The 25,744-nt window shown below is 39.7% G+C and overlaps 1 protein-coding gene across 8 annotated transcripts in view; it reads right to left on the minus strand.

Annotated features, from left to right (window-relative positions):
- FCRL5 (Fc receptor like 5) overlaps window positions 1-19,273 on the minus strand; it is a 38,465-nt gene extending 19,192 nt beyond the window's left edge. For 5 of the 8 annotated variants that reach the window (XR_002731957.1, XR_002731956.1, XM_023214121.1 and 2 more), the window contains exons 1-8: window positions 19,073-19,273; window positions 16,233-16,253; window positions 14,768-15,022; window positions 12,992-13,243; window positions 12,431-12,715; window positions 11,027-11,305; window positions 7,247-7,525; window positions 3,818-4,096 (exon numbers count right to left, since the gene is read on the minus strand). Coding sequence is in view for 6 of the 8 variants with exons in the window: in XM_023214121.1 (XP_023069889.1) it covers window positions 3,818-4,096; window positions 7,247-7,525; window positions 11,027-11,305; window positions 12,431-12,715; window positions 12,992-13,243; window positions 14,768-15,022; window positions 16,233-16,253; window positions 19,073-19,103 (1,681 nt within the window). In the remaining 2 variants the exon portion in view is untranslated. Of the gene's footprint in view, window positions 1-3,817; window positions 4,097-7,246; window positions 7,526-11,026; window positions 11,306-12,430; window positions 12,716-12,991; window positions 13,244-14,767; window positions 15,023-15,464; window positions 15,957-16,232; window positions 16,254-19,072 lie in introns of all 8 variants that reach the window. The other 3 variants (XM_026457037.1, XM_026457036.1, XM_023214123.1) reach the window with 3 other exon arrangements.
- Window positions 19,274-25,744: the final 6,471 nt, after the last annotated feature.

A 25,744-nucleotide genomic window follows, 5' to 3' on the forward strand; every position in this document is an offset into this window, starting at 1 on the left:
AACATGCATTTCTTAGGATAAATTCTTAGAATTTCTGGGATGAAGTATACAAACATTTTAATAACACATAATGTCTAATTGTTCTTTTAAAAGACTGGACCTTTTAAAATACAAAAGTACAGACAACAAAAGCAAATATTAGACAAGCGGTATTATATCAAGCAGAAAAGAATTTGCACATCAAAGGAAACAATTAACAGAGTAAAAAGACAACTTATAGGACAGAAGAAAATATTTGCAAAGTATATGTCTGACGTGTTAATATCCAGAATATATAAAGAACTTAAACAACTCAACAGGAAAAACCACACAAGCTGATTAAAAAATGGGCAAAAGACTTTAACAGACATTTCTCTAAAGAAGACATAAAAATGTACAAAAAAGGTACATGAAAAAAATGGTCAATATCACTGATTATTGGGAAATACAATTAAAACTCCAATGAGGTATCACCTCACTCCAGTTAGAATGACTGTTATCAAAAAGTCAAAGAAAACAAGTGTTGGTTAGGTTGTGGAGAGGACAGAACCCTTATATTGCTGGTGGCATTGTAAATTATTACAGCCACTACACGAAACAACATGGAAGTTTCTCAATAAAATAAAAATAGAACTACCATATTATCCAGCAATTTCACTGCTGGGTGGATATTCAAGGGAAATAAAGTCGCTATGTTGAAGAGATATCTGCACTCTCAAGTTTATTGCAGCACTATTGACAACAGCCAAGATATACAAGCAATCTAAGTGTCCACCAACAGATGAATAGATAAATAAAATGTGGTATATATACACAATGGAATAGTATTCAGCCATAAAAAATAATGAAATCCTGTGATTTGCAGCAATATGAAAAGACCTGGAGGATGTCATATTTAATGAAATTAGGCAGGCACGAAAAGACTGATACTGCATTATTTCACTCATATTTTGAATCTAAAAAAACCAAAGTTGATACTATGGAAGCAGAGAGTGGAACTGTGGTTATCAGAGAGTGGGGAGGGGAGAGGGAAGAGGAGGATAGGGAGAAGTTGTTCAACGGGTACAAAGTTATAATTAGACAGGAGGAATAAATTCTGTTCTATTGGACAGTAGGGTGATGATGGTTAACAGTCAGTTACAATATATTACAAAAAAGCTGGAAGAGAGGCTTTTGAATGTTTTTATCCCAAAGAAATGATAAATGCATGAAATGATGGGTACATTAAACATCCTAATTTGATCATTAAATACCATGTATATGTATCAAAACATCAAATTGCACTTCCACAAATACGCACAATTACAATGTGTCAATTAAGAAGAAAAGGTTGAGCCAATTTACACTTGTAATAAGTTGTACTCTCTTGTATGAGAGTTTCTGTTTCTTCTTTCCCTGATCATTTATGATCGTATCAATGCACAGGTTTATTTTTATTATTTATTTTTTGGTCAGTCCTAATATCTATGGTTGCTTCACCCAAAGAATTCACTTGTTCTATCCTATGTGACCCTACAGGCTACTAGTTGGTTTTCCATGGAATTTTAGTGAAGTATAAACCATTAATGATGAGTTACTGTTGACAAAGTATTCAGAAATGATTTACAAAATGAACATTTTGAAATGTCACTAATTTTTAAAAACCGCCTGTTCTATTTGAATTATGAAATAATTCACAGTTTACTCTGAAATAATAATAATCATGAGAAAATGATTGTTCCTTGACTTCCTCTCCTTCCTCTGACCAACTGATTTTTCTTTGTCACATTTTTTTTTTTTTTACATTTTCAGTGTTTATAATAGTTACTTTCTATTCTGTGACCATAATTCTCACAGTTGATTAGCCTTTGTTTCTATATCTAAATCCGTGGTTTCCAATCTTGTCCACACAATATTCTCACCTGAGGTTTTGTCAAAAAATATTGATTCTGTGGTCCCATCTGTGAGATTCGGAATTGAATTAGTCTGGAGAGGGGCTTAGTAATGTGTCTTTTACAAAGGTCTTTGACGAGTCTAATGTGCAACTGGGGTTGAGAACAAGTCATAGTGCAGTTTCCTCATTATGAGTCCTTTATCTTCATTTACATCTTGTTGGGCTGGATTTTGTCATTAGGTGATTTTTCAAGAAGGCTTAGTGCATTCTCAGTTTCCTGAATCCTTGTATTTTTGACAATGCCTTTTCGATTTGATATAAAATTTTCAGTTATTATTCCTCCCTCAGAGGTCCAAGTCTGGACATCACTCCTCTCTCTTTGGTATCGAGTGCTCTGCAAAGTCTAAGACTAACTTAATATTTTTCTTTTTGAGATGACTGCTTTTTTCCCCATAATCATAAACACATATATATATATTTTTAACCTCAAAGGTCAATAACTTCATCAACATATATATTCTGATCTATATATTCAAGTTTTCTTTACTTCTCAACCATTTCTACTACATCTTTGAGTTTCATTTTACCCTTCAGTTCAATTTTCTGAAGGTCTCCACTTTAATTATCGACATAACTGGATAACTGGGGGGCTCCATTGTCTGATTTCCATATTATAATTTTTGCCTTTATTTCTGTATCTTTCTACTTTGCATCCTGTATTGTTTTCTCAAATTGATTCTTCATTCAATTAAAGGTTTTCAAAGGTATCCATTCTAGTCTTACTGCTTCAAATTGGTATTTCATTTCTAAAATAGCTTTGGTTTTTTTCCTCTTCGGCTTTGCTAGATGATTTTTAAAAATCCCCTCTTACCATCCTGTCATATCATCTGTCCACTAAATTACAAATGTTGACTGAGGACCTACTGTGTTCCAAACACTGAGTAGGCACAGGGATGTTGTAGAGACCAAGATGGATGCAGTTCTGTTCTCATGAAGTTTACATTCCACTGGCTTTAAGGGTGACAGTGAAGAAATAGAAAATAAAGAGGCTTAAGATGCTGCTAAATATGAGAAGAAAGTAAAACATGGATAAAAACATGGTAATGGGGTACAGAATGCGTGAAGCCTAGAAGCTTCCTAGATAGATTTGGCTCTGACTTTGGAGTAGTCTCAGAACATTTACATTTTAAAAATAACCTCTTTACTCAGCAAGTTATACTAGGGGCATGTCTGACACAACAGGCTCAAGATTTTTCTATCATACCATTTTGATTCTCTGAAAAGAAAAGAAACTTTCCCCCAGTTTCTACTAAACAAAGATTCAAGTAAAAACAGAAGCAACTTAGCTCCTAAAAAGACACCAAATCATACACATATAATTTGCACACATTTCTTGAATGTATGTCATACTTCAACAACAGTTTTTTAAAATAATGCAATAAAATCATACTGATTTTAGCGGGTTAGAAAACAAGGGATCATAAAAACTCCGTAAGTTTGAGGAGCTGGTTCCTAGGGAACCATTTCCCCCTTTGTTCACAAGCAGACTTCTCCAAATCTACCATAAGATTGGAAATCCTTTGGAGAATTTAAGGTCTTGACCAACATTTATCTACAAGACTGTGCTTGTAGCTAAGTTAATATGTAAATGTCAGTGGAGAAGTAGGACACGCTTTGTGCCTCAAGAAAAATCAGCATACTGTTAGAACATACAAGTAATGAGGAGAAAATACAATCAATAAATTCATTTGGTAAAAGCTGGGGAATCTACTGAGCTGTTTTAGGGGTCTGGCTGAGCCAGGACTTATGAGGACTGAGAACCCCAGCTAGTTAATTGAGGAGGAAACCAAGAAGGGGATTAAGTTGATTCTGGGAGGAAACTGGACAGTGCAAACAGACTTTTAAAGGAATGGGTGAGAGGGAACTCGGCCAGGGGTGGGTGATTGGCAGGAACCCAGCACTTACCAGTGACAAAGAGGCTCACTGCCTCACTGCGCTGGGGACCAAAGCCGTTGTCAGCTGTGCAGTAGTAATTCCCTGAATGTTCTGCAGTCAGAGAGAAGCTGAAGGACACTTTTCCCACAGAGGGTGTTGACTTGCTCCCCAGGGGCACGTCCTCATGATAAAACTGGTATAGGATTCGTGGGGAACCTCTATGGACCTCACAGTCAAGTGTCACAGTGGCTCCTTCAAAAGTCAGGGCCTCAGCAGAGCTGAGGGTGAGGACAGGACGAGACACAGGGACTGAGGAAGAGAAAAAATGAGTCAAAAGTTTCTTTTGCCTCTTACTGTAGATTTCAACACTTGACCAGTGCAGATGCCCAGTCTCCAGTCCAGCGTCTCCAGGCTTCACCTACCTGGAGGGCAGCCAAGCAAGTTCTCAGGCTTCTCTGACCAGCTTCCCTATGCTCCATGCTGGTCTTTCCCTATCTGTTCATTTTTCCAGCAGACCAATAGTCTCTTCTCCTCTCATGGCTCCCCTTGTAGTGTGATCTGCCTCCCTTTTGCAGAGGAGATGATGCTTTCAAGGAAGAAATTCCTTGTCTTGCCACCACCAGACTCACTTGCACCAGCTCCTCACTTCTTCCTGCAACCATGCAGGCTTCCCTGCAACCATGGAAGAGCCACACCTGGCCTTTCCAAGGGGGAATTTCCTACGTCTCTTGACCTGTGCACACCTGCCTTTGTCCTAGACATGAAGTCCTTACCTCTATTGGCTTCTTCCAAACTACATTTTGATGTGTTTAACTATCTCCATATACGAAAAACTATCAGACAATACAAAAACAACCTTATTTACATTTGAAGTTCCTCACAGTCGGTTTCTCCACTTTTCTGTGGACAGTCTTCTGGAAGAAGTGACCTCCGTTTATCATCTCTACTTCTTTATCTCGTATCTCATAAGCACATTTTGTCCATTACAACTCAGTTTTTACCTCCAATAATCTACTAGAGCTGATTTTTCATGTTTATGAATGTAGTAATGATGATAATGATAAAAATAAAAAAGATATTTATTATAAGGACATTATAGTGCCTTTAAGTTCTGGTGTGTGTATATTTGTCAGATGTAATTTGTGAATATCTATACGTATACAGACACTAAGTTAATCATCAAAACAATTCAGTGAGGTAGGTACTATTGTTGTCCCTATTTCACAGATGAAAATACTGAGGCCCCGAGTGGTTGAGTCACACAGCTAATAAGTGAAGAGGCAGCAGTCAAACCCAGGTATTTTGGTTCTAGTCTGTGTTCTCCTGCCAAAGAGTACTTTGTGGCTAAATTCATTGGATGTGACTCAGTTTTTTTGTTTTGTTTTGTTGTTTTGTTTTGTTTTAAGATGGAGTCTCACCCTGTCACCCAGGCTGGAGTTTAGTGTTATGATCTCAGCTCACTGCAGACTTTGCCTCCTGAATTCAAGTGATTCTCCTGCCTCAGCCTCCCAAGTTGCTGGCATTACAGGTGACCGCCACCACACCTGGCTAATTTTTGTATTTTTAGTAGACACAGGATTTCACCATGTTGGCCAGACTGGTCTCAAACTCCTCACCTCAGGTGATCTACCCACCTTCAGCCTCCCAAAGTGCTGGAATTATAGGCATGAGCCACTGCTCCCGGCTGTGACTCAGTTTTTATCTTTCATCATCTCTTAGCTTTGCCTTATCCAAACTGGCTCACTATCATCTGCTTAGAACATGTTCTACCCTTAGTGACAGTGGGGCACACTCTCATAGTGAGTGCCTTTTCCCTCGGCCAGAGGCCTTCCTTCTCATGTCGCATCTCCTCTACTGGGACTAGACTGGGGGTTCTGTCCAACTGGACACTCCCTTGTTGGGCCCTCTCCTTCACTCCTGGCTGCTCCTCAAACAGGTTGCTCTATGACCTGATCCTCACTGTACTGCTGGAGTGGTTTTCCCCAACATTTAAAACCTTCGTAGAGCCCAGATTGCCCACAGAATATGACCCAAGCCCTTACTCTGCTTCTAAGTAAGTTCTAATGATGTCATCTTCCCCAACCTTGTCCTTCCTTTCTCCACTGTTCTGTCTATGCTTCAGTCATCAAGAACTGACCCCTCTCCAGTTCCTGGAAAGTGTCCTCCCTCCCTCACCACAACACCCTTCTCCTTCAGGTCTTATCTCAAATTCCAAGAATTGTTTTCTCACTTCCCAACTCGGATTGGATGCCTTTCCATCTTCTCCTGTAGCCACCAGGTACTTCTAACTTTAGGTTGATGTTTTCTCTATTACTTGTCTGCATTTGCCGTTAGCCCCTATGAACTGTGTGGGCAGGAACAGGTTAGTGTAGTCTTAGATGCATCCTTAGATGTCAGTACAGTCTGGTCCATGGAATATATGCAATCAGTATTTATTAGGTGAAGAAGTGAGTCTTTGAATAGGATTTTAAACATCTCTGAGTGTGTTTGATCATGATGTCACTGTCTCCACTTTCCTTGGGACTCTGAATGTTAGGGACATTGCTTTTTTTCTATGTCATTTGATGTCTCCCCCTGGGTTCCCTGGTTCTCTCCTTTATAATCTCACACATCCATGTGGGAGGGACTGGATTCTTCCTTTTCTTCTGAGCTGGTATTATTGTTTTACAAGAGAGGAAACTGAGGCCACTTCCAGGCCCAACAAACACTGGATTCTCTGTCTCCAGTATAGGCCCAAATCACACTGTCTCCTTCAACATTGGACCTGACCATTTAGCCACACATGGATGGTTCAAAATTGAGATCCAAAGCTCAAAGGAAACCTTTTTGATGTCATAACTATTTGACAGCTACCTGAATAGCTGTGAGGGCATTAAGACAAGCAACCGGAGCTGAAGCTGTCTCCTGGTCTGCTCCCAGCCTGCCGTGGTCTGTGCCTTTCTTACCTACTGCCCAATCAACTGTAAAAAAGGCTTGAGCAAGGGAGACATGTTGGGTTAACTATGATCCAGTGACTTGTCTTTGTGTCTCACATGATATTGCATCTGGTTATTCACTGATGTCTGATAGTAACTGGACAGGGGACATTTCTGTGCTCCTGGGAACTGAGTCTGAGTCTATATCTACTAAGAATAATTTAGTAAATGAAAACCAGGCATCTGGCAGATCTACAGGACAAGTGGAGAGCACGAGAAAAGCAATTGGTTGCTCAGAATTTGAGGAGCAGGGAAGAGAAAGCTGCTGCATCATGAGGCAGGGGTAGGAAGGCATCCAGACTGCAATGAGAAAAGGCTGAACGTGGTGGACAGCAGGTTCAGTGAGCCAGAGAGTGGAGGAAGACATTAGGTTGTCCCAAGAAAGAAACAGACAATACTGGAAAGTACATGCTGACTTCTGAAGGACTGGGTGAGAGAGGACTCTTGGCCAGGGGTGGGTGATTGCCAGGAACCCAGGGCTTACCAGTGACGGAGAGGCTCACTGCCTCACTGCGCTGGGGGCCAAAGCCATTGTCAGCTGTGCAGTGGTAGTTCCCTGAATGCTCTGCAGTCAGAGAGAAGTTGATGGACACTCCTCCTGCAGAGTGGGCCGACCTATTCCCCAGGGCGACATCCTCATGATGAAACTGGTACACGATGGGGCGTGAACCTCTCTGGGCTTCACAGTGAAGTGTCACCTTGGCTCCCTCAGAAATCAGGTCCTCAGCAGAGCTGAGGGTGAGGACAGGACGAGACACAGGGACTGAGAGAGAGAAAAAAAGAGTCAAGATTTGTTTCTGCCGCTTGCTGTAGATTTCGTAAAAGGAAAATAAATCTTGGGAACCCCAAATCACTAAGCCAAAGGGAAAAGTCAAGCTGAGAACTGTTTCAGGCAAACCTGACTTTTATTTTATTCCTTAATAAGATAACTTCAAAGACTTTTTAAAAAGCTACATACCTCCCTCAAAATTTGTCCACTGAAATATTTCTTTGTGGGCCCCACGATCTTTACCCTAAAGTGGTTCTGTTTTAAATGGTTCTGTTTTACCCTAACAATGTAAATTGATAGCTGATTTTCACAGGTGCAGGACAAAAGACAGAACTTTCAGTCATCCCTGCTTATAGGAGAGAAATGCATATCTGATTGTTTCCCTGATTTAAAAATGCAGATTCACTGGGCTAGAGGAAGACAGCATTGACTATTCCTCTGCCCCTCTCTCACATGTAAATTGTGTATTCTGCTAAAGGTTGATCAAAGACTCAAAAGAATGCAACTGTTTGTCTGTTATTTACACATACTTTTAAAAAAATGTCTTCCTTTTTCTCCAATATCTGCCCTTTCACCTCTAAATATTGAAACCCTCAAAATCATCTTTGGAGAAGGCAGGTAGCTGAATCCGGGGCACCTATCCTTAACCATGGCAAAATATACTATCCAAATTGATTGAGACCTGTCTCAGATAGGTTTTGGTTCACAGATTCAACGTTTCGCCAGTGCAGATGTTCAGTCTCCAGTCCACAGTCTCCAGGCTCCACCTACCCACAGGGTGACCCAGCCACTTCCCAGGCTGCTCTCACCGGCTCCCCTGTCCTCTATGCTAGTCATTCCCTGTCTCTTCCTTTTCCACCAGACCTCTTGTCTTTTCTCCTCTCCCAGCTCCCCTTGTTGTATGATCTGCCTCTCTTGTGCAGAGATGTTGCTCTCAAAGAATTTCCTTGTCTTTCCACGAGCAGGACCACACCCTTACCCACAGCAGCTCCTCACTCCGTCCTGTGCCCTGAGACCATGGAAGAGCCCTCCTTGGCCTGCCTAGGGGGATTTTCTTCTGTCTCTTCATCCTGTGCACACCTGCCTCTGTCCTAGATAAAGCATTCTTACCTCTATTGGCTTCTTGCAAACACCATTTGCATGTGTGTAACCCGCTCCATGTTAAAAAAAAAAAAAAAATCAGACAATAGAAAAACAACCCCATTTGCATTTGAAGTTCCTCACAGTCGGTTTCTCCACCTTTCTGTAGTCAGTCTTCTGGAAGAAGTGACCTACCTTTAACATCTCTACTTCTTTATCTCATATCTCTTATGCATGTTTTGTCCATTACAACTCGGATTTTATCCCCAACAATCTACTAAAGTGGATTTTCGTGTTTCTGAATATAATTATTGTGATAATGATAAAAATAATAAAATAGATGTTTGTTATAATGACACTATGGTGTCTTTAAGTTCTGGTGTGTGTATATTTGTTGGATGTAATTTGTAAGTATTGATATATAGAGAGACACTTATTTAATCATCAAAGCAATTCATTGATGTGGGTACAATTGTTGTCCCTACTTCACAGATGAAGATGCTAAGGACCCAAGTGGGTGAGTCACACAGCTAGTAAGTGAAGAGGCAGCAGTCAAACCCAGGTATTCTGATTCTACTCTGTCGTCTGCCAAAGAGTACTTTGTGGCAAAATTCACTGGATGTGACTCAGTTTTTATCTTCCATCGTCTCTTAGCTTTGCCTTATCCAAACCAGCTCCCTCTCTTCTGCTTAGAACACAGTCTGCCCTTGGTGACAGTGGGGCACACTCTCACCGTGCCTCTTGTCTCAGCCAGAGCCCTTCCTTCTTAAGTCCCAATTCTACTGGGACTGGCCTGGGGGTGTTGTCCAACTGGACACTCTCTTGATGAACCCTCCCCTTCACTCCTGGCTGCTCCCCAAACTGGCTGCTCTATGACTCGTTCCTCACTGTGCTGCTGGAGTGGTTTTCCCCAAGATTTAAACCATTCATGGAGCCCAGATTGCCCTGCAGAATATGGCCCAAGCCCTTACGCTGTTTCTAAGTATGGTCTAACCATACCTTTCTCTGCAATCTTATCCTACCTTTCTCCACTGTTCAGTCTACGCCGCAATCATCAAGAACCGACTGCCCCTCCAGTTCCTGGATCATGTCCTCCCTCCCTCACCACAATCCTCTTCTCCTGAAATGTTCCCACTCATCCTCAGGTCTCAACTCACACATGAGTTCTTCCAAGAAATTTTTTCTCTTCCCAATTCAGATTGGCATGCCTTTCCGTCTGCTCTTGCAGCCACCAGGCACTTCTATCCTCAGGTTGATGTTTTCTCTATTACTTGTCTGCATTTGCCATTAGCCCCTATGAACTGTGTGAGCAGGACCAGGTTAGTGTAGTCTTAGATGCATCCTTAGATGTCAGTAAAGTCTGGTTCATGGAATATATGCAATCAGTATTTATTAGGTGAAGGAATGAATCATTGAATAGAATTTGATACAGCTCTGAGCATGTTTGATCATGATGTCACTGTCTCCATTTTCCTTGGGCCTCTGAATGTCAGGGACACTGTTCTCTTTCTATGTCATTTGATGTCTCCCCTTGGGTTCCCTGGTCCTCTCCTTTATGATCTCACACATCCCTGTGGGAGGGACTGGATTCTTGCTTGTCTTCCAAGCTGGTATTATTGTTTTACAGGAGAGAAAACTGATGTTGCTTCCAGGCCCAACCAAGACTGGACTCTCTGTCACCAGTACAGGCCCAAATCACACTGTCTCCTTCAACATTGGACCTGGCATTCAGTCATGCATGGATGCTTCAAAATTAAGATACAAAGCTCAATGGAAGCCTTTTGATGTCATAACTCACTGGCAGCTGAATTGGTACCTGAATAGCTTTGAGGGCATTAAGCCAAGCAAGCAGAGGTGAAACTTTCTCCTGGCCTGCCCCAAGCCCACCATTGCCTGTGCCTTTCTTACCTACTGCCCAATCAACTCCAAAAAAGGCTTGAGCAAGAAGGACATGCTGGGTTAACTATGATCCAGAGACTTGTCTTTGTGTCTTACATGTCTTTGCCTCTCGGTTATTGATTAATGTCTGATATTAACAGAGCAGGAGATACCTCTGTGCTCCTGGAAATTGAGTCTGTGTCTACTGATAATAATATAGTGAATGAAAATCAGGCATCTGGGGAGCCAGAGGACAAGTGGAAAGCACAAGAAAAGCACCTGGCTTCTCAGAAATTGGTGACCAGGGGAGAGAAAGCCACTGCACCATCAGGCAGGGGTATGAAGACACCCAGATTGCAATGCAACGAGACTCAAGAGGCAGACAGCTGGTTCAGTGAGCCAGAGAGTGGAGCAGGACATTAGGTTTTCCCAAGAAAGAAACCGAGGATACTGGAAGGTACATGCTGACTTCTGAAGGGCGGGGTGAGACAGGACTCTTGGCCAGGGGTGGGTGATTGGCAGGAACCCAGGGCTTACCAGTGACTGACAGGCTCACAGCCTCACTGGGCTTGGCACCATGGCCATTGTCAGCTGTGCAGTAGTAGTTCCCTGAATGCTCTGTAGTCAGTGAGAAGCTGATGGATGCTCCCTTTTCACAGCGGACTAATTTGTGCCTCAGGGGAACACCGTCATGATAAAACCTGTACAAAGTGCGCAGAGAATCTTCCTGGGTTTCACAGTGAAGTGTCACCTTGGTTCCCTCAAAATTCAGAGCCTTTTCAGGGCTGAGAGTGAGGACAGGACGAGATGCGGGGACTGAGCAAGAGAAAAAATTAGTCAAGAATTGCTTTTACCTCTTACTGTAGATTCCAAGGCATGGCCAATGCAAATGCCCAATCTCAAGTCTCCACCCTTACCTTGCTGCCATCAGAACCACACACCCTTTCTTGCACCTGTTTCTTGCTCCTTCCCTCTGCCTTATGACTATGGAACGTTGCACCTGGAGTGCCCAATTATTATGAGTCTTCTTTCCTATTCCTGTTCATTTCTCCTTCACTTGCATTGGCCTCAGGGATTTATTTGCTGTTGGTAGTTTTTCCTTAAAGATTAGCATAGTCTTCTAGAGTTTTTTCTCCTGCTCCTACTCTCTCCCTTGGCCCAGACTGATATTCTTTATTTACAGGTGAGAAAACTGAGTCAGAGAGAGACGAGGAGACCTGCCTGTGTAGGCTGTTTAGGGCCAGCCAGGGCCAGAGTTGGTGTCCTGACTCCTACTCTGGTGGTGATCACATTGTCTCCTTAGAAGTGAGCCTGGAGTTTGCCATGAGTGGAGGGGTGACACAGGGCTCTACAGAAGCTGTTTTTCCCTCATCACTGTAACTACCACAATAGCTTTGGGGGAAGGATGGTGCCGTATACTAGTAAGGGAGGTGATATAATCTGGGGTGCATATTTATACTCATAACTAGGGAATGGTAAACATCCAGAATTACATATTTGGAGTAACTACGATGTTGCAACCTGTCTTTGTATCCTACAGAAATTTTCACATTGGTTATTGTCAATAAGTAATGTTAATTGAGACAACAGATCCCTCTGTACCCCAGAGGCAGAGAGCTATGCCACAGCCCATGGCTTATCCCTATGGGCCTAGAAGAAAAAAAAAATGATGCCAGGGAAGAGAGGGCTGTGAGAGAAAAGAAAGACTTGTATTTAATGGCATTGAAAGAAAAAAAAAAATAGACCTTTCTTTTCTTGGATTTTCCTGGGTCTAAACTGTTCTGAGATGTCCATAAGAGTAAAGGTCTCTTTGCTTGCACAACTCCCATTCTCACAGGTATGAGTTTTTTCTACAGAGACTGGTGACCCAAGCTGATATGCAGCTCTGTCCCACTTTTCTAGCCCTCTCTGCAGCAAATCTCAGATTCCACCAGCACTTACTCTGCACCTGTATCCAGGATCTCAAGCTGTTAGATGTGATGCTGTAATCCATTGTTGCTGCCTTACACCAGTAGGATCCTGAATCTTTACTCCACATGGCAGTAATCTGGAACTTCGGGGAGAGGCTCCAGCCTGATCCCAGCATCTGGTCATTTCTGAAGAAGCAGAACTGGAGCGGGACATCTGACCTCTCTAGAGAGAGCCGGGTCTCACAGGTCAGGGTCACTGGGCTCCCGCTGATGGGCTGGAAGGAGCTGACTCTCAAAACTGGACGTGTAAATGACTCTAGAGAGAAGAATCACAACAGTCCTAGAGCAATGAGGCTGGAAGTGCTTTGGAGAAAAACAAACTTCAAGCAGCAGCACATCCAAAAGCAGGCAAAGAAAGGGATGTCATTGATCCCTAGCTTCCTTCAGCCCAAAGCACTACTATCCTCTGGTCCTTGCAGGAATGTGGCCTGCAGTTTAGCGGTATTCCAGTCCACCCTTTTCCTCCTGTTCTATCTCTGTGACCCCAAGGAGTCTCCTTTTGACCAACTCACTTCACAAAATAATGCTTTACCTTGGACTTGGATTTTGACTGTGTTGGAAGAAACAGGGCAACAAGTTTCTTTATATCCAGTACAGCGATATGCACCATTGTCCTTGAGACTTGCATGAGGAATATGGAAGTCAGTTCTTTTATTAAGGAATGCCAGGACATGATCATTCTTGTAAATAGTAGTATTCAGTGTCACTTTCGCCTTTGCCCGGCACCTCAGAACCACAGAGTCTCCTTCAAACACAGAAAGTGGAGCTTGCAGGATCAGCGAAGCTATGAGAAACACAATAGCAGTTATTTGGTGCATCCCATTGTTTCCCCTTTCTTTTCATTGTTTTTCCAAGTAGATTTCATTTTTTAAAAAATGGGTTGGGAAAAAGAACTCTTAAAATAATTATCATTTCTTTTTTTCTGATTTAGAAATGAACACATATACCTTGAGAAAAGTTGAAAAGCAGAAATGTAGGTAAAATCACCTATCATCTCACCACCCACATTTTGGCATATGTTTTTCCAGCTTTCTCTTCCACTTTCAAGTACTTGAGAGCTCATGTGTATTTCTTTTATGGAATAATAATAATATTTATAGATTTGATAACTTTCCTTTCACTTACTATGCTATGAAAACTTTCTTATGTCATTAGTATCATTATTGAATCGGATTTTTAATGTTCACAAAGTTTTCCTTCACTGGCAGTAATGCAATTTCTTTAATGACTATTCTTTTTTTTAAACCATGTTAAGGTCTGCCGTTTTCAGGGGTGTACATCTATGGTTGTTTCAGTAGGTAAATTCTTAAAAGAGGAATTGTTAAGTCAAAGAGTATAAGCATTTTGTTTATTCCTTGCTAGTACACTGCTCCCACTACCTTAAAATATGATATAACTTCAACTTCAAAACACGTGGCTTTAGGACAAAAAAGGAAATGTCTCTTCCTTTATCTTTCTTTCTCTGCATATTTATCTACCTATGTATTATGTACCCATAAGTATGAACAATTCTCCTGCCACTTAGTATTCCAAGTAAATAATATGGCTTAAAACTATACATAGAGGCCAGGTGCTGTTGCTCATACCTGTAATCCCAGCACTTTGAGAGGCCCAGGTGAGCAGATCACTTGAGCCCAGGAGTTCAGCATTAGCCTGGGCAGCATGAGGAAACCCCATCTCTACTAAGAATACAAAAATTAGCCAGGCATGATGGTGGGCTCTTGTAGTCTTACTTACCAGGGATACTGAGGTGGGAGAATTGCTTGAACCCTGGAGATGGAAGTTGCAGTGAGCCGAGATAACGCCACTGCACTCCAGCCTGGGTGACAGAGCGAGACTCCATCTCAAAAAACAAAACGAAACAAAATAAAATAAAAAAACGATTCAGGAACCATTCAAATAAATTAGTCCTCAGGCTTTCTGGTACCCAAGAATCTTGTAAAAAATGCAAATTAATGGACCTCACTTCTATAGATTTTGATTGAATAAGCATAGGTAGGTCCTGAGTGTCTGTATGATTGATAAGCTGCCCAGGCTTTCTCACTCAAATCAAACTTCAAGAACCACAGGTGCAGAGACATTAATCCACTCAAGTAAAAATTTTATTCATTTGAATGTTTAAAATTAAGCAGCTAATTCCATTCCCTGTCTGGTTGTATTCTGAGCTTTTTACTCTCTCCCTGTCTTACCACAGTGTGAAATAAAATTATCCACTCATGAAGGGTCTGAGGTAAACAGTAATAACAGCTAGAGAGAAACATGGGCTGAATTGATTTCGAAAGTTGGTGCATCTTTCATGCTCTCTCACCTGAAGAAAAGTCCAAGTACACAGGGCTACTGAGAGGGGAGCCCTGGGCCTGGCATCCGTACTGTCCAGATTCTTGAACCTCAAGGGTATTTTTTTGGGTTTCTCTTGATATTTCTTTCCCACGGTACCGATAGTACCATTTTGTTTTTTGTGTTGAGTATAAGTGAAATCCCTTGCAAGTCAGATTCACTCTCTCTCCTTGGAAGACTGTGGTCCATGGAGGCTGGAGGAAAATAATGGACTTGTGTGTCCTTGCTGAAGAGGAAAGAGAAAAGGAGTCTGAGGTGGAGGCACCTGCAGGCCCAGCCTCAGGGCCTCCTGCTGCATAGCCTGAAGGACCTGGGTTTGGAGGATCTGAAAGAGGTCCTCGGGGAGGGTCACTGATAGCTCAAAGCTCCCTGTCAGCCAGTGGCCCTCACCTCACCCAAGGGAGAAATTACCCAGGGGATGGCAATGGGCAAAATGATTTCAGGAGAGTGATACCAGCAGGATTCACCATCAAATATCACAGTTAGGTAGCCTTACATGGAAGTGGGTCCCAGAGAAAATCAATGCTGCGCTGCCATTTCATCATATTCAAACACTCATAAGAAACTCCAAAGGTGATGTTAAAATCACAATTTTGCACTTTCCCTAAGAGAACAAATCATATTATCTTAAGATTTGTCACTGAGAAAACCTCGAGAGCTCAACTTACCTAACATCTTCATTTTGTAGCTAGTGATTCAAATGCCCAGAAGAACCCCATCATAGCTAATTGTGGCAGAGCAAGGAAGGGGCAAGTCACTCACTGGCATCCAGAGGTGACTAGGACAAGGTTACAGCTGGGACCGCTGATTCGGACAAGGAGAGGGGTTGTAGAGGGTTCTTGCTACTCCTGGGTTCTCAATCATCCACTCTGAGCAAAAGGAATGGCAGTAAGAGCCAGAATTAATTAAATGTGGGATGCAGATAACTTGTCTTCTTCCCTCTCCCCCCTTTCTGTGCCTTTCTTTTTTGTGAGGACCCAGTTGGTGGATGTCCAGGAGGATTTTACTCCAAAGTTGCAGAGAATGCAGCATTCCTGCTGGCATCAGCATAGTGGGACGTTTTCGGGGATTTTTTCTGGCTTGCTGATTGGAGAGGATCCTATCCTGAGTCCAGCACACTTGCCATGGAGTTGAAGATGTCCTGCCTGGCTAAATGGGATCTGTTGGCAATAACAGTAAATGCAGAGCTTAGCAAAAGCCAGGAGCTGCTTGGGCATTCACCCCTTCCCCCCGGGAGGGCCAGAGGGTGACCGTGGAGCTCTCCTGGCCCTTGGGAGATGCTAAAAAACCAGGCATCACTTTCAAATCCCTGCTGACCTCAGCAAGAAAACAGGAGATACTAGGGATCTCAGGCAGCCATCACAAATGTTTTCTATTTATTAGGAAGAGACACTCTTAACCAGAGATGCTGAAGAGTCAAAGACAGGAGAACTCACCAAACTGTCCACTGACAGGAGCTGCAAAAAATAAGAGCCAGAGATGAGCACAGAACCAAGATTATTTTGTTTGAAGAAGATAATTCCATTTTTTTACCCAAGCAGGTATTACTTGTCCCTTTAAAAAATTCATTTAAAAACTCTAGTAATTATTCATCAAATGTGTATATATATACACAGAGATATATACACACACATACACAAACATATATATACACATATATATACAGATGTATATACACACACATATATTATATACATATATATGGCATGGTATTTGGACTTTTACAATGTATTTTAAAAATGGTATCTGCCATCAAGAAGTCATAGTGGAAAAACAGAAGCACGATATAAAATAATATAACACAGGGTGTAAGTGCAATAACAGAAATACACATGGGGTATGTTGGGGCAGAAGGGCCACCTAGCCCAGTGTGTAGTATATATGTGTGTGTGTAGAGTGTGTGTAGAGTGTGTACATGTGTTGAACAGGATGGGTGGATCCTTGAAGGTACCTGAAGGAGATGATACTTCACAAAACTGTGAGTGAGAACATGAGTCTGCAGGTGGACGTTAGCATTTGTGTGTGGTAAGAGGCAATGGGGAGGATAATCAAGGTAGAAAGGGCACAGAGGTGGAGAAATGACACTGGTGCTCAGGAGTTGGGAGGGTTGGGGGAAGTAAGGTAAAAGAAGCATGCAGGGCCTGAGTAAGTGGTTCTAATTTTATTAAAAAGTCATAAAGAGTCATGGAATGGTTTCAAGGAGGAGATTGACAAGGTTAGAATTTGAAACTTTGATGGAGCACTCTGTCAGTGGACAGAATTTAATGGGATAATATGAAGCAGGGAGACTGATTAGAAGGCAGGGCAAGGAAATGGACATGAATTAAGCCTTCCTTGGGCACCAGACTCCAGGCTATACTGTTTTCATGAGATCATTGAATCCAAGGGCTCGTTATCATCATGCCTAATTTTTAAACAATAAACTGAGGCTCAGATTATTTAGACCTGATACTCAGCCCAAGAGATGGTAATGTGTAATTTTTTTCAGAGTGTTTTTCCAAAATTATCTTCATTATCTGCTTGTTTATTTTCCCTTCTCTATAATGCAAGCTCTATGAGACCTAGGACTTCTTTTATGTTCACCATATATCCTCCAAGACCTATAACAGTGACTGGCATATAAAAGATGTTCCTTTAATATTCACTAAATATATTTTTGTTGTATAATGAATTAATTAAAGAACTAGGTTAATAATGTAGAGGTAGAAGAATATAGATTTGAGAAATGAGTAATGAAGAGAGACAGGACACAAAACTGGTGTGCTTATCAATTTAATAGATATTCTGCATATGGGTTGATTTATTTATTCAACAGATTTTTGGTATGTCAATCATGCTCCAGAGCAAGGCAACAGAAATCCAGGAGTGTGTGAGAGACACACCATCCCTGTCCACATGAGGCTGTTGGAGACTTATCCAAACCTAAGTATTTTACTGAGAACAACAAATTATTCACCATTCACCTGAATATTTTGGCTTCTTTGGTCTTTGCATTGTTTTAAATTAAGCTAATATTTTTGTGAGTGGTTTCTATATGGTCTGCATTTACATAGGTTATTTCATATAACCATGTCAATAACCCTATGAGGTAAGTGCTAGGATTAACCCCATTTTATAGACCAGGAATCTGGTAGCCAGTAGGTGGCAGGATGAAGTTTTGAACCTAGATCCTGTTTGACCCCAGAGCCCATGTTATAAACTTTGCCCTCTCATGCTCATGACCTGGCCATTACCCACAATGTGTGGGGCCATAATTGAGATGTGTTCCTACTTCAGGAATTATAGTCTATGCACCTTCCAACTTTGGGGTCCTCCTTTCTTATATCATACCTGCTCCATTTCTGCTCCTCTAGCTCCTACTCACCTCTAAGTTTCATGAAGCCTTCACTAGCTATTTTGAATACAATTTATTATCTGCCTACAGCATTCATTGGTAACTTTGCCTGGACAATTACTTAACTGGGATCTTGTTGCATAGCTGCTTGAAAGTACATTGGCCTTGCTGGGAGCCCTTCTATGTCATGACCTTCCAGAACACAGACATAGTGTCTCCTATGGACTCTCATTGTTCAGCACCTGGTACAATACTGTGCATAGATATGACTAAACACATTTGCTGAACAAATAAATAAGCATATTTAATTCTAATATTTAAACTTTAGTAAAAATCAACCAGTTCGCACATATGAGTTGATAGAGACTTACGCACACCCAGAGGGACAAAGAGAAAGTCATGTGCTTTAGACTTGTCCTTGCTTTGTCCACCTACCCCTCTCTTCCACACCATGTTCTTAATCAGCTCATTGCTGCAGTGTTTGGCATTTATGTGCCAGAGAAAGAGCTGTCTTTCTTGTTAGAAATCTTGCCCTCTCATGCTCGGGACCAGGATCTGGCCTTGTCATACAAGGAGCAAGTACATCTCCTCTACAGAGAGGAGAGTGGGCTCTTCTATGAATAAGACGATATGAACAAACAAACATGAAACATTTTCTGGACTTCATGAAGTTCTTTTTAAAGAAAAAAATAAATGAAATTTTAACTGTTGTGGTTACTGTGGTTTCCTACTCTGTAAGACTGAAAATTCCTTCCAGCTGTGGCCATTTTCTTCAGCCTCAAGAGAAAGCCCTGAGGTACAGAGTAAAGTTCAAAAACACAGTTTCCTAATGTAGGAAAGATTCTCTCAGCAGGGGCTGTGCTGAAGAAAGGACCAGGCCTGTCGTGGAGAGAGAAGCTGTCCCGACCCCACCCAGGACCCATCGTGAGCCCTTTTACTCACCCAGGACCAGTAATATCACCCACAGCAGCATGAAGACCTGGACCACCAAGGGCGGAGATCAAAAGAGAAGTTTTCTCAGGAATAACAGGTTTGAACTTGATCTTACACTCAGGACACTGCACACCAGCTCCAAGGAGCACATCTGAGAAGTTGCACTCTCAAAAACAGCAGAATACATTAGTGAATTAGAAAAAAGGAAGTGGGAATACCCATCTTCAGCTACTAATCAGAGTTTCCTGTCCAATGATCAAAGAAAAAGTTAAGGTTTTAAAAAATCAAATACCCTTGACCCTACATTTTTGCTATTGGGAAATTACCCTGAAGGAAGTATCTGAAGAGAGTTCTATAAGAACGTTTATTGTAGCATTCATTATTGCCTAAACACTGGAAACAAAACAAAAAAACCACAATATGGGGACTGTTTAAGAATATTCTGATTCTTCCGTACAATGACAAGCAATCATTAAAGAATAAGGTAAATCTGAACATGCCAAGAAGACAAGACCACCTTGTTTGATGTGAAGAGAATAAAAGTGAGATATAGATTAGTTTTGTAGTATTATCCCATTGGGTAAATATTAAAAATAGGATATATGTGTACATCAACTCTTTTAAGTATACTTTTTTTTCCTGGAACGTACACACAAAAATACTGATTATGTTTGAGGAGCAATAGGTGGGAAGAAGACAATTTATTTTATGTATTTCTGTACTGTTTGATTTTTTTAAAAAAATTACCATGTGAATGTGTAGCTCTCATGATTTTCTAAAAGTCAAGTTTCCATCCTGGTATACTGATCAACAGAGGTTCCTAAGACATCAGCTACCATGAGGAGTGCCAGTTTCTTTCTTTCAAATAATTTCCCACCCTTTCTCTCTGGGCCCATACCTTGGTCTTCCTAAGGGGGCATTTAATTTTATATCTACAAATGCACATCACCTTAGGTATATTATGTCACATCCGCCCCACTGCACCCTGAGGCAAGAAAATCATACAGGGGTTACAGGAGTGAATAGAGATTAATCCATCTAAATACAAGAGGAGAATTTCAAAGGGAACACAGAGTCTTTGCCTACTTTTTGTGCTAAAACAAATAGTGCTGCTATGAATATTCTTGTATACATTTCTTGGAGCATGTGTGCACATAATTCTATTGGGTGTATACCTGGGAGTGGAATTCCTGGCTCATAAGGTGTGCATATATTCAGTTTAGGAAGTGTTACCAAATTATTTTCCAAAGTGGTTGTGCCAATTCCCACCACACTCACCAACCAATGTATGAGAGTTACCATTGTTCTAAAATTCTTGCTGATATTCGTATTGTCATCTAGTAAAATTTGGCCATTCTGCTAGAATTATCTCAATGTCGTTTTAATTTGTATGTCTCCGGTGAATTTGAGAATGAGCATTTTTTCATAGTCTAATTGGTGATGTAGATATCCTTTTTATGTGCAATCTCGTTCAAATATTTTCTCATTTTTCTCTTAACTTTCAGTCTTTCTCTTCCTGTTTTGTAGCTATTTTAAACTCTGAATATAAACCCTTATTGGATATATGTATTGCAAATGTCTTCCTTCAGTCTGTGGCTTGCTTCTTTGCTCATTGATAGTGCCTTTTGATGGACAACCATTCTAACTTTGACATAGTCCAGTTTATCGATCTTCTCTTTTATGGTTAGAGATTTTTGTATCCCTTCTAAGAAAGTTTGTCCACTCCAAGATCATAAAGATACTCTCCCAGGTTATCTTCTAGAAACTTTATTTTTTTTTTACCATTTATTTTACATTTATAATAGCATTACAATTGATTTTTGTGTACAGTATGAGTGTTTATATTCACTTTTAATGTAAATATAGATAATTTACCCAGCCCTATTTATTGAAAGTTATTTTTTTTCCACAATACAGTGCAATTTCACCTTTGTTGTAAAATAAAAAGCCATGTAGGTCTATTTTTGGAAATTTCTTTCATGTCCATTAGTCTATTTTGTCTGTCCTCATGCCAATACCACACTGTTCTAATTATTGTTGCTTTAAAATAATGCTTATTAACTGATAGAGTAAGTCATAAAATGCTGCTCTTCTTCAAAATTGTTATGGCTATTTTTGGCTCTTTGTATTTTTCTGTATGTTTGAAAATCACCTTGTCAATTCCTGCTCCCTCTCTCCCCAAAAGCCTGGAAGACTTTTAATAACTGGGATTGCATTGGATTTATAAGTTAATTTGTATAAATTAGAAGAGATTGAGTCTCTCAACCCATAAACATAAAATATCCCCTCATTTATTTAGGTCAACTTGACATTCTTTCAGTAATTTTCTGTAGCTTTGACTGTGGGAAGTATATCTTTTGGTAGGTTTATCCTTAGGTTATTGATATGTTTTTGATGATATTGTAAGTAACATCATTAGATTTTTTTTCTAAATGTATAATTGGTATATAGAAATAGAATAGTTTTTTGTTTTACTGACCATCATTTTTATTTTTATTTTTTTGAGATGGAGTTTCCCTCTTGTCCCCCAGGCTGGAGTACACTGGTGTGATCTTGGCTCATTGCAACCTCCACCTTCCAGGTTCAAGCGATTCTCCTGCCTTAGCCTCCTGAGTAGCTGGGATTATAGGTGTCTGCGACCACACCCAGCTAATTTTTGTGTTTTTAGTAGAGATGAGGTTTCACCACGTTGGCCAGGCTGGTCTCAAACTCCTGATCTCAAGTGATCTGCCCGCCTTGGCCTTCCAGGCAGGATTACAGGCAAGGAGTACAGGCATGAGCCACCATGCCCGGCCTTACTGACCTTCTAATATCTACTAAAATTGCTGAATTTACTTATTAATTCTAATAGTTCATCTTTAGATTATTTTAGATTTCATACATACACAATCATATAATGATAGCTTTATTCTTTATTTTTAATACTTAAACTTCCTTTTCCCTCACTTATTGAACTGACTAGGAACTCAAACATGATACTAAAGAGAAGTGGTAATATCAAGCGTCCTGTCTTAGTCTCACAGAAAAAGCTCTTAATATTTCAATATTAAGTATAATATTTTCTGTAATTTTTTTGGTAAATACTATGTATCAGACTAAATACCTTTCCTTATATTTCTAATTTGCTAATAAATTTTTCTTTTTTCCTAAATAATGGATGCTGTTTCAGTAATTACTTTTATTGCCTCTATTAGTATGATCATATGATTATTTACTTTTATTGTTAATATGATGAATTACATGGATGATTACAAATGTAAAATCAACGGCACATGCCAACTTGGCCATGATGTGTTATCTTTTTTATATATTCTTGAATTTGACTTATAAATTTGCTGTGCTTTTTAGCATTTGTGTTCATGAGAAAGATGGACCAATTTTCTTTCTTGATGAATTTTAGTAACAAAATTATATTGGTCTCATAAACAAGCTCCTTCTTTTTCTATTCTCGTGAAGAGTTTGTGTAAGATTGATGTTATTTCTTCCTTAAATGTTTGGAAGATTTTACTGGTAAAGATGCTTAGGCTTGGAACTTTCTCCGGAGGAGGGCAAATTACAGATTTGATTTTTAAAACTGATACGAGATTATTCAGATACTTTATTTCTTCTTGTGCCAGTTTTGATATGCTGTATATTTTTTGGAATTTGCTTATCAATATTTCCAAGTCTATTGACATAACATTATTTGCAATGTCCTCATTTATTTTTTAACATATTTGAGATCTGTAGTAATGTTTTTTATTTTTTCACTCATAATATTGATAACTGTCTTCTCTTTGTCATTCTATTTTATTTTTTTTAATTCTTGATCAGTCTCTAGAGGGAATCATCAATTGAATTAGCATTTTCAAAGAACCTTTTGGCTTTGTTGATTTTTCTATATTGTATGCTCATTTTCTATTTCATTAATTTCTCCTCTTTTTTTAAATATTTACTTCATTTTACCATTTAAAAGTTAACTTGCTTTTTAAAAACTTCTTAAAGGGATACTTACATCTTTGATTTTTTTAGTCTTTTATTTTCTAATATGCTATACGGTTTTGTCTAAGTGTGGCTGCAATGTGTAAGTTTTGATATGTCATATCTCTATGATTATTTTGTTAAAAATATTATTAATTTCCATTAGGGTGTTCTTTCTGGCCCATGGGTTGTTTTGAAGTGTATTGTTTCTTTTCCTAATAGAGATTTTCATTTTTGTTGATATTAATCTCTAATTTAATTCCACTGTGGTCTGAGAAGATATTTTATGATTTCAGTCTTTTGAAACATGTTGAAATTTGCTTTATGGGCTAGCATACAGTCAAGTTTTATAAATTTTTCATGTTTTCTTTAATATAATGTATATTTGCAAATGTTGGTGCAGCATTTCATTTCTGTCAGTTACATAATTCTATATTCTATATTGTGTTATTCAAATATCCTATGGTCTTACTATTTTTTCTGATATTCTATAAGTTACTAAGAAAATTATGTTAGGGCTTTCCATTATCATTGTGAATTTGTCAACTTCCTTTTTATTTCTGTCATTTTTTTGTTTTATATTTTGAAGTTATTTAATGAATTGCTTACACATTCAGAATTGTTACCTCTTCCCAATAATTTGACACACTTGCCATTATTAAATATTTCTCTTTATCTCTGTTTCTTGCCTGAAAGCCACACTGGGAGAGTCTCATCTACATTTGGACTTGATTCAGTTGATTGGATGCTATGCTTAAAAACCTGAATCTGATGCTGTGTTTGCTGTAAAGTTTTTAATGACGTTCAGCCAATCTGAGTATATAGTTGAGCATGGTCCATTTACAGAACCATTGTTGTTTTAAGTCACAAGGTTTTGGCTTTTTTTTTTTTTAATGCAGCAACAGGTAACTGAGATGGGCTTATTCCATCATGTTTAGGAATGTTATTTTTTGTCATTAAGTGATAATCCAGTTATCTCTAGTAATGTTTGTTTTAAAATTTATTTTTCTTGTTAGATCAAACTTGTGAATCATGGATTCAAATCAACATCTTTTCTAATTTTAATCTATCTCAACTCTTGATTTCTCTTATAGCATAGCTTTTGCATGCTTTAATTTTATCTCATTCTTTGCAATTTTTATAATTGTATAGTTTTATTTCTCTTGAAATAAAGACATTTACTGCTCACAGAACACCCATATGCTCCACATTTTTCAGCTCTCATATAGTAGAGGACCATGTGACTAGATGTGTCCTATAGGCTGTGAGAGGAAGTAGTATAAGTTATTTCCATGCTGTCATATACAAGAGCAGGCAAGAAATGCCCCTGTATCACTTCTCTTGCTATAGGCACCAAACAGCCTATGTGATTCAGACAGTGCAGGTACAAAATGGTGAAGCCTCTATGAGCCTGGATCTGTTGCCAGTTCATGTTGGACATGTAACTTGAATTAAAATAAGCTATTATGTGTTGAGTCACTACATTTTTAGGGTTGTTTCAAACTGTCTTCTTCTCACTAAAACACACTACCAGAACAATTCTAAATTACTGTTTTTCCAGCCTTACTGGAAACTATTTTGGTGCTCTTCATTAAATACAAATCTAATTTTTGGCTTGAGATATATAATTGTTATCATATTAAGAAAAAGGTCCAGCCGGGTGCGATGGCTCACACTTGTAATCCCAGCACTTTGGGAGGCCAAGGCGGGTGGATCACGAGGTCAGGAGATCAAGACCATCCTGGCTAACACAGTGAAACCCCATCTCTACTAAAAATACAAAAACTTAGCTGGGCATGGTAGCATGTGCCTGTAGTCCCAGCTACTCAGGAGGCTGAGGCAGGAGAATCGCCTGAACCCAGGAGGCCAAGGTTGCAGTGAGCCGAGATCACGCCACTGCACTCCAGCCTGGGTGGGAAAGTAAGACTCCGTTTCAAAAAAAAAAAAAGATCCTTCTAGTTTTAATTTTTGTGTACCTCAGGACCATTTAAGTAACTTGCAAGTATTTATTCTTTGAAAGTTAGAAAGATTTGTCTTTGAAACTTTCTTATACTGATAGGTTTCTTAAATGGGATTGTTCCTCGGAAACTGTTTAAAATTCTACTATGATAATTTATGTTTAAATTTTCTATCTTTTTCCCGGGCATTCTGTTTTTTGTTCCTTGGCATTTGTTTATTTTTTTCTTTCGAAGCAAAATTAGCTCTTTAATTATCAGCTCTGTTGTTTTGTTTTCTAACGTGTGCATTTCTGCTTTTCTTAGGTATATTTTTGCTTTCTAAATTCTTAAATTAAATGTTTATGTATTTTCAGTTTTCCTATTTAGTAATTTAAATGTTCAAGGCTGTGAATTTTCTTCAGTGCTTTAGTCATGTTCTATAGGTTCTGATATATTCTTTTTTTTTTTTATTATACTTTAAGTTCGAGGGTACATGTGCATAACGTGCAGGTTTGTTACATATGTATACATGTGCCATGTTGGTGTGCTGCACCCATCAACTCGTCAGCACCCATCAATTCATCATTTATATCAGGTATAGCTTCCCAATGCAATCCCTCCCCCCTCCCCCCTCCCCATGATAGGCCCCATTGTGTGATGTTCCCCTTCCCGAGTCCAAGTGAACTCATTGTTCAGTTCCCACCTATGAGTGAGAACATGCAGTGTTTGGTTTTCTCTTCTTGTGATAGTTTGCTAAGAATGATGGTTTCCAGCTGCGTCCATG

Source organism: Piliocolobus tephrosceles, chromosome 1 (genome assembly GCF_002776525.5).
Source record: "Piliocolobus tephrosceles isolate RC106 chromosome 1, ASM277652v3, whole genome shotgun sequence".
NCBI lineage: Eukaryota > Metazoa > Chordata > Mammalia > Primates > Cercopithecidae > Piliocolobus > Piliocolobus tephrosceles.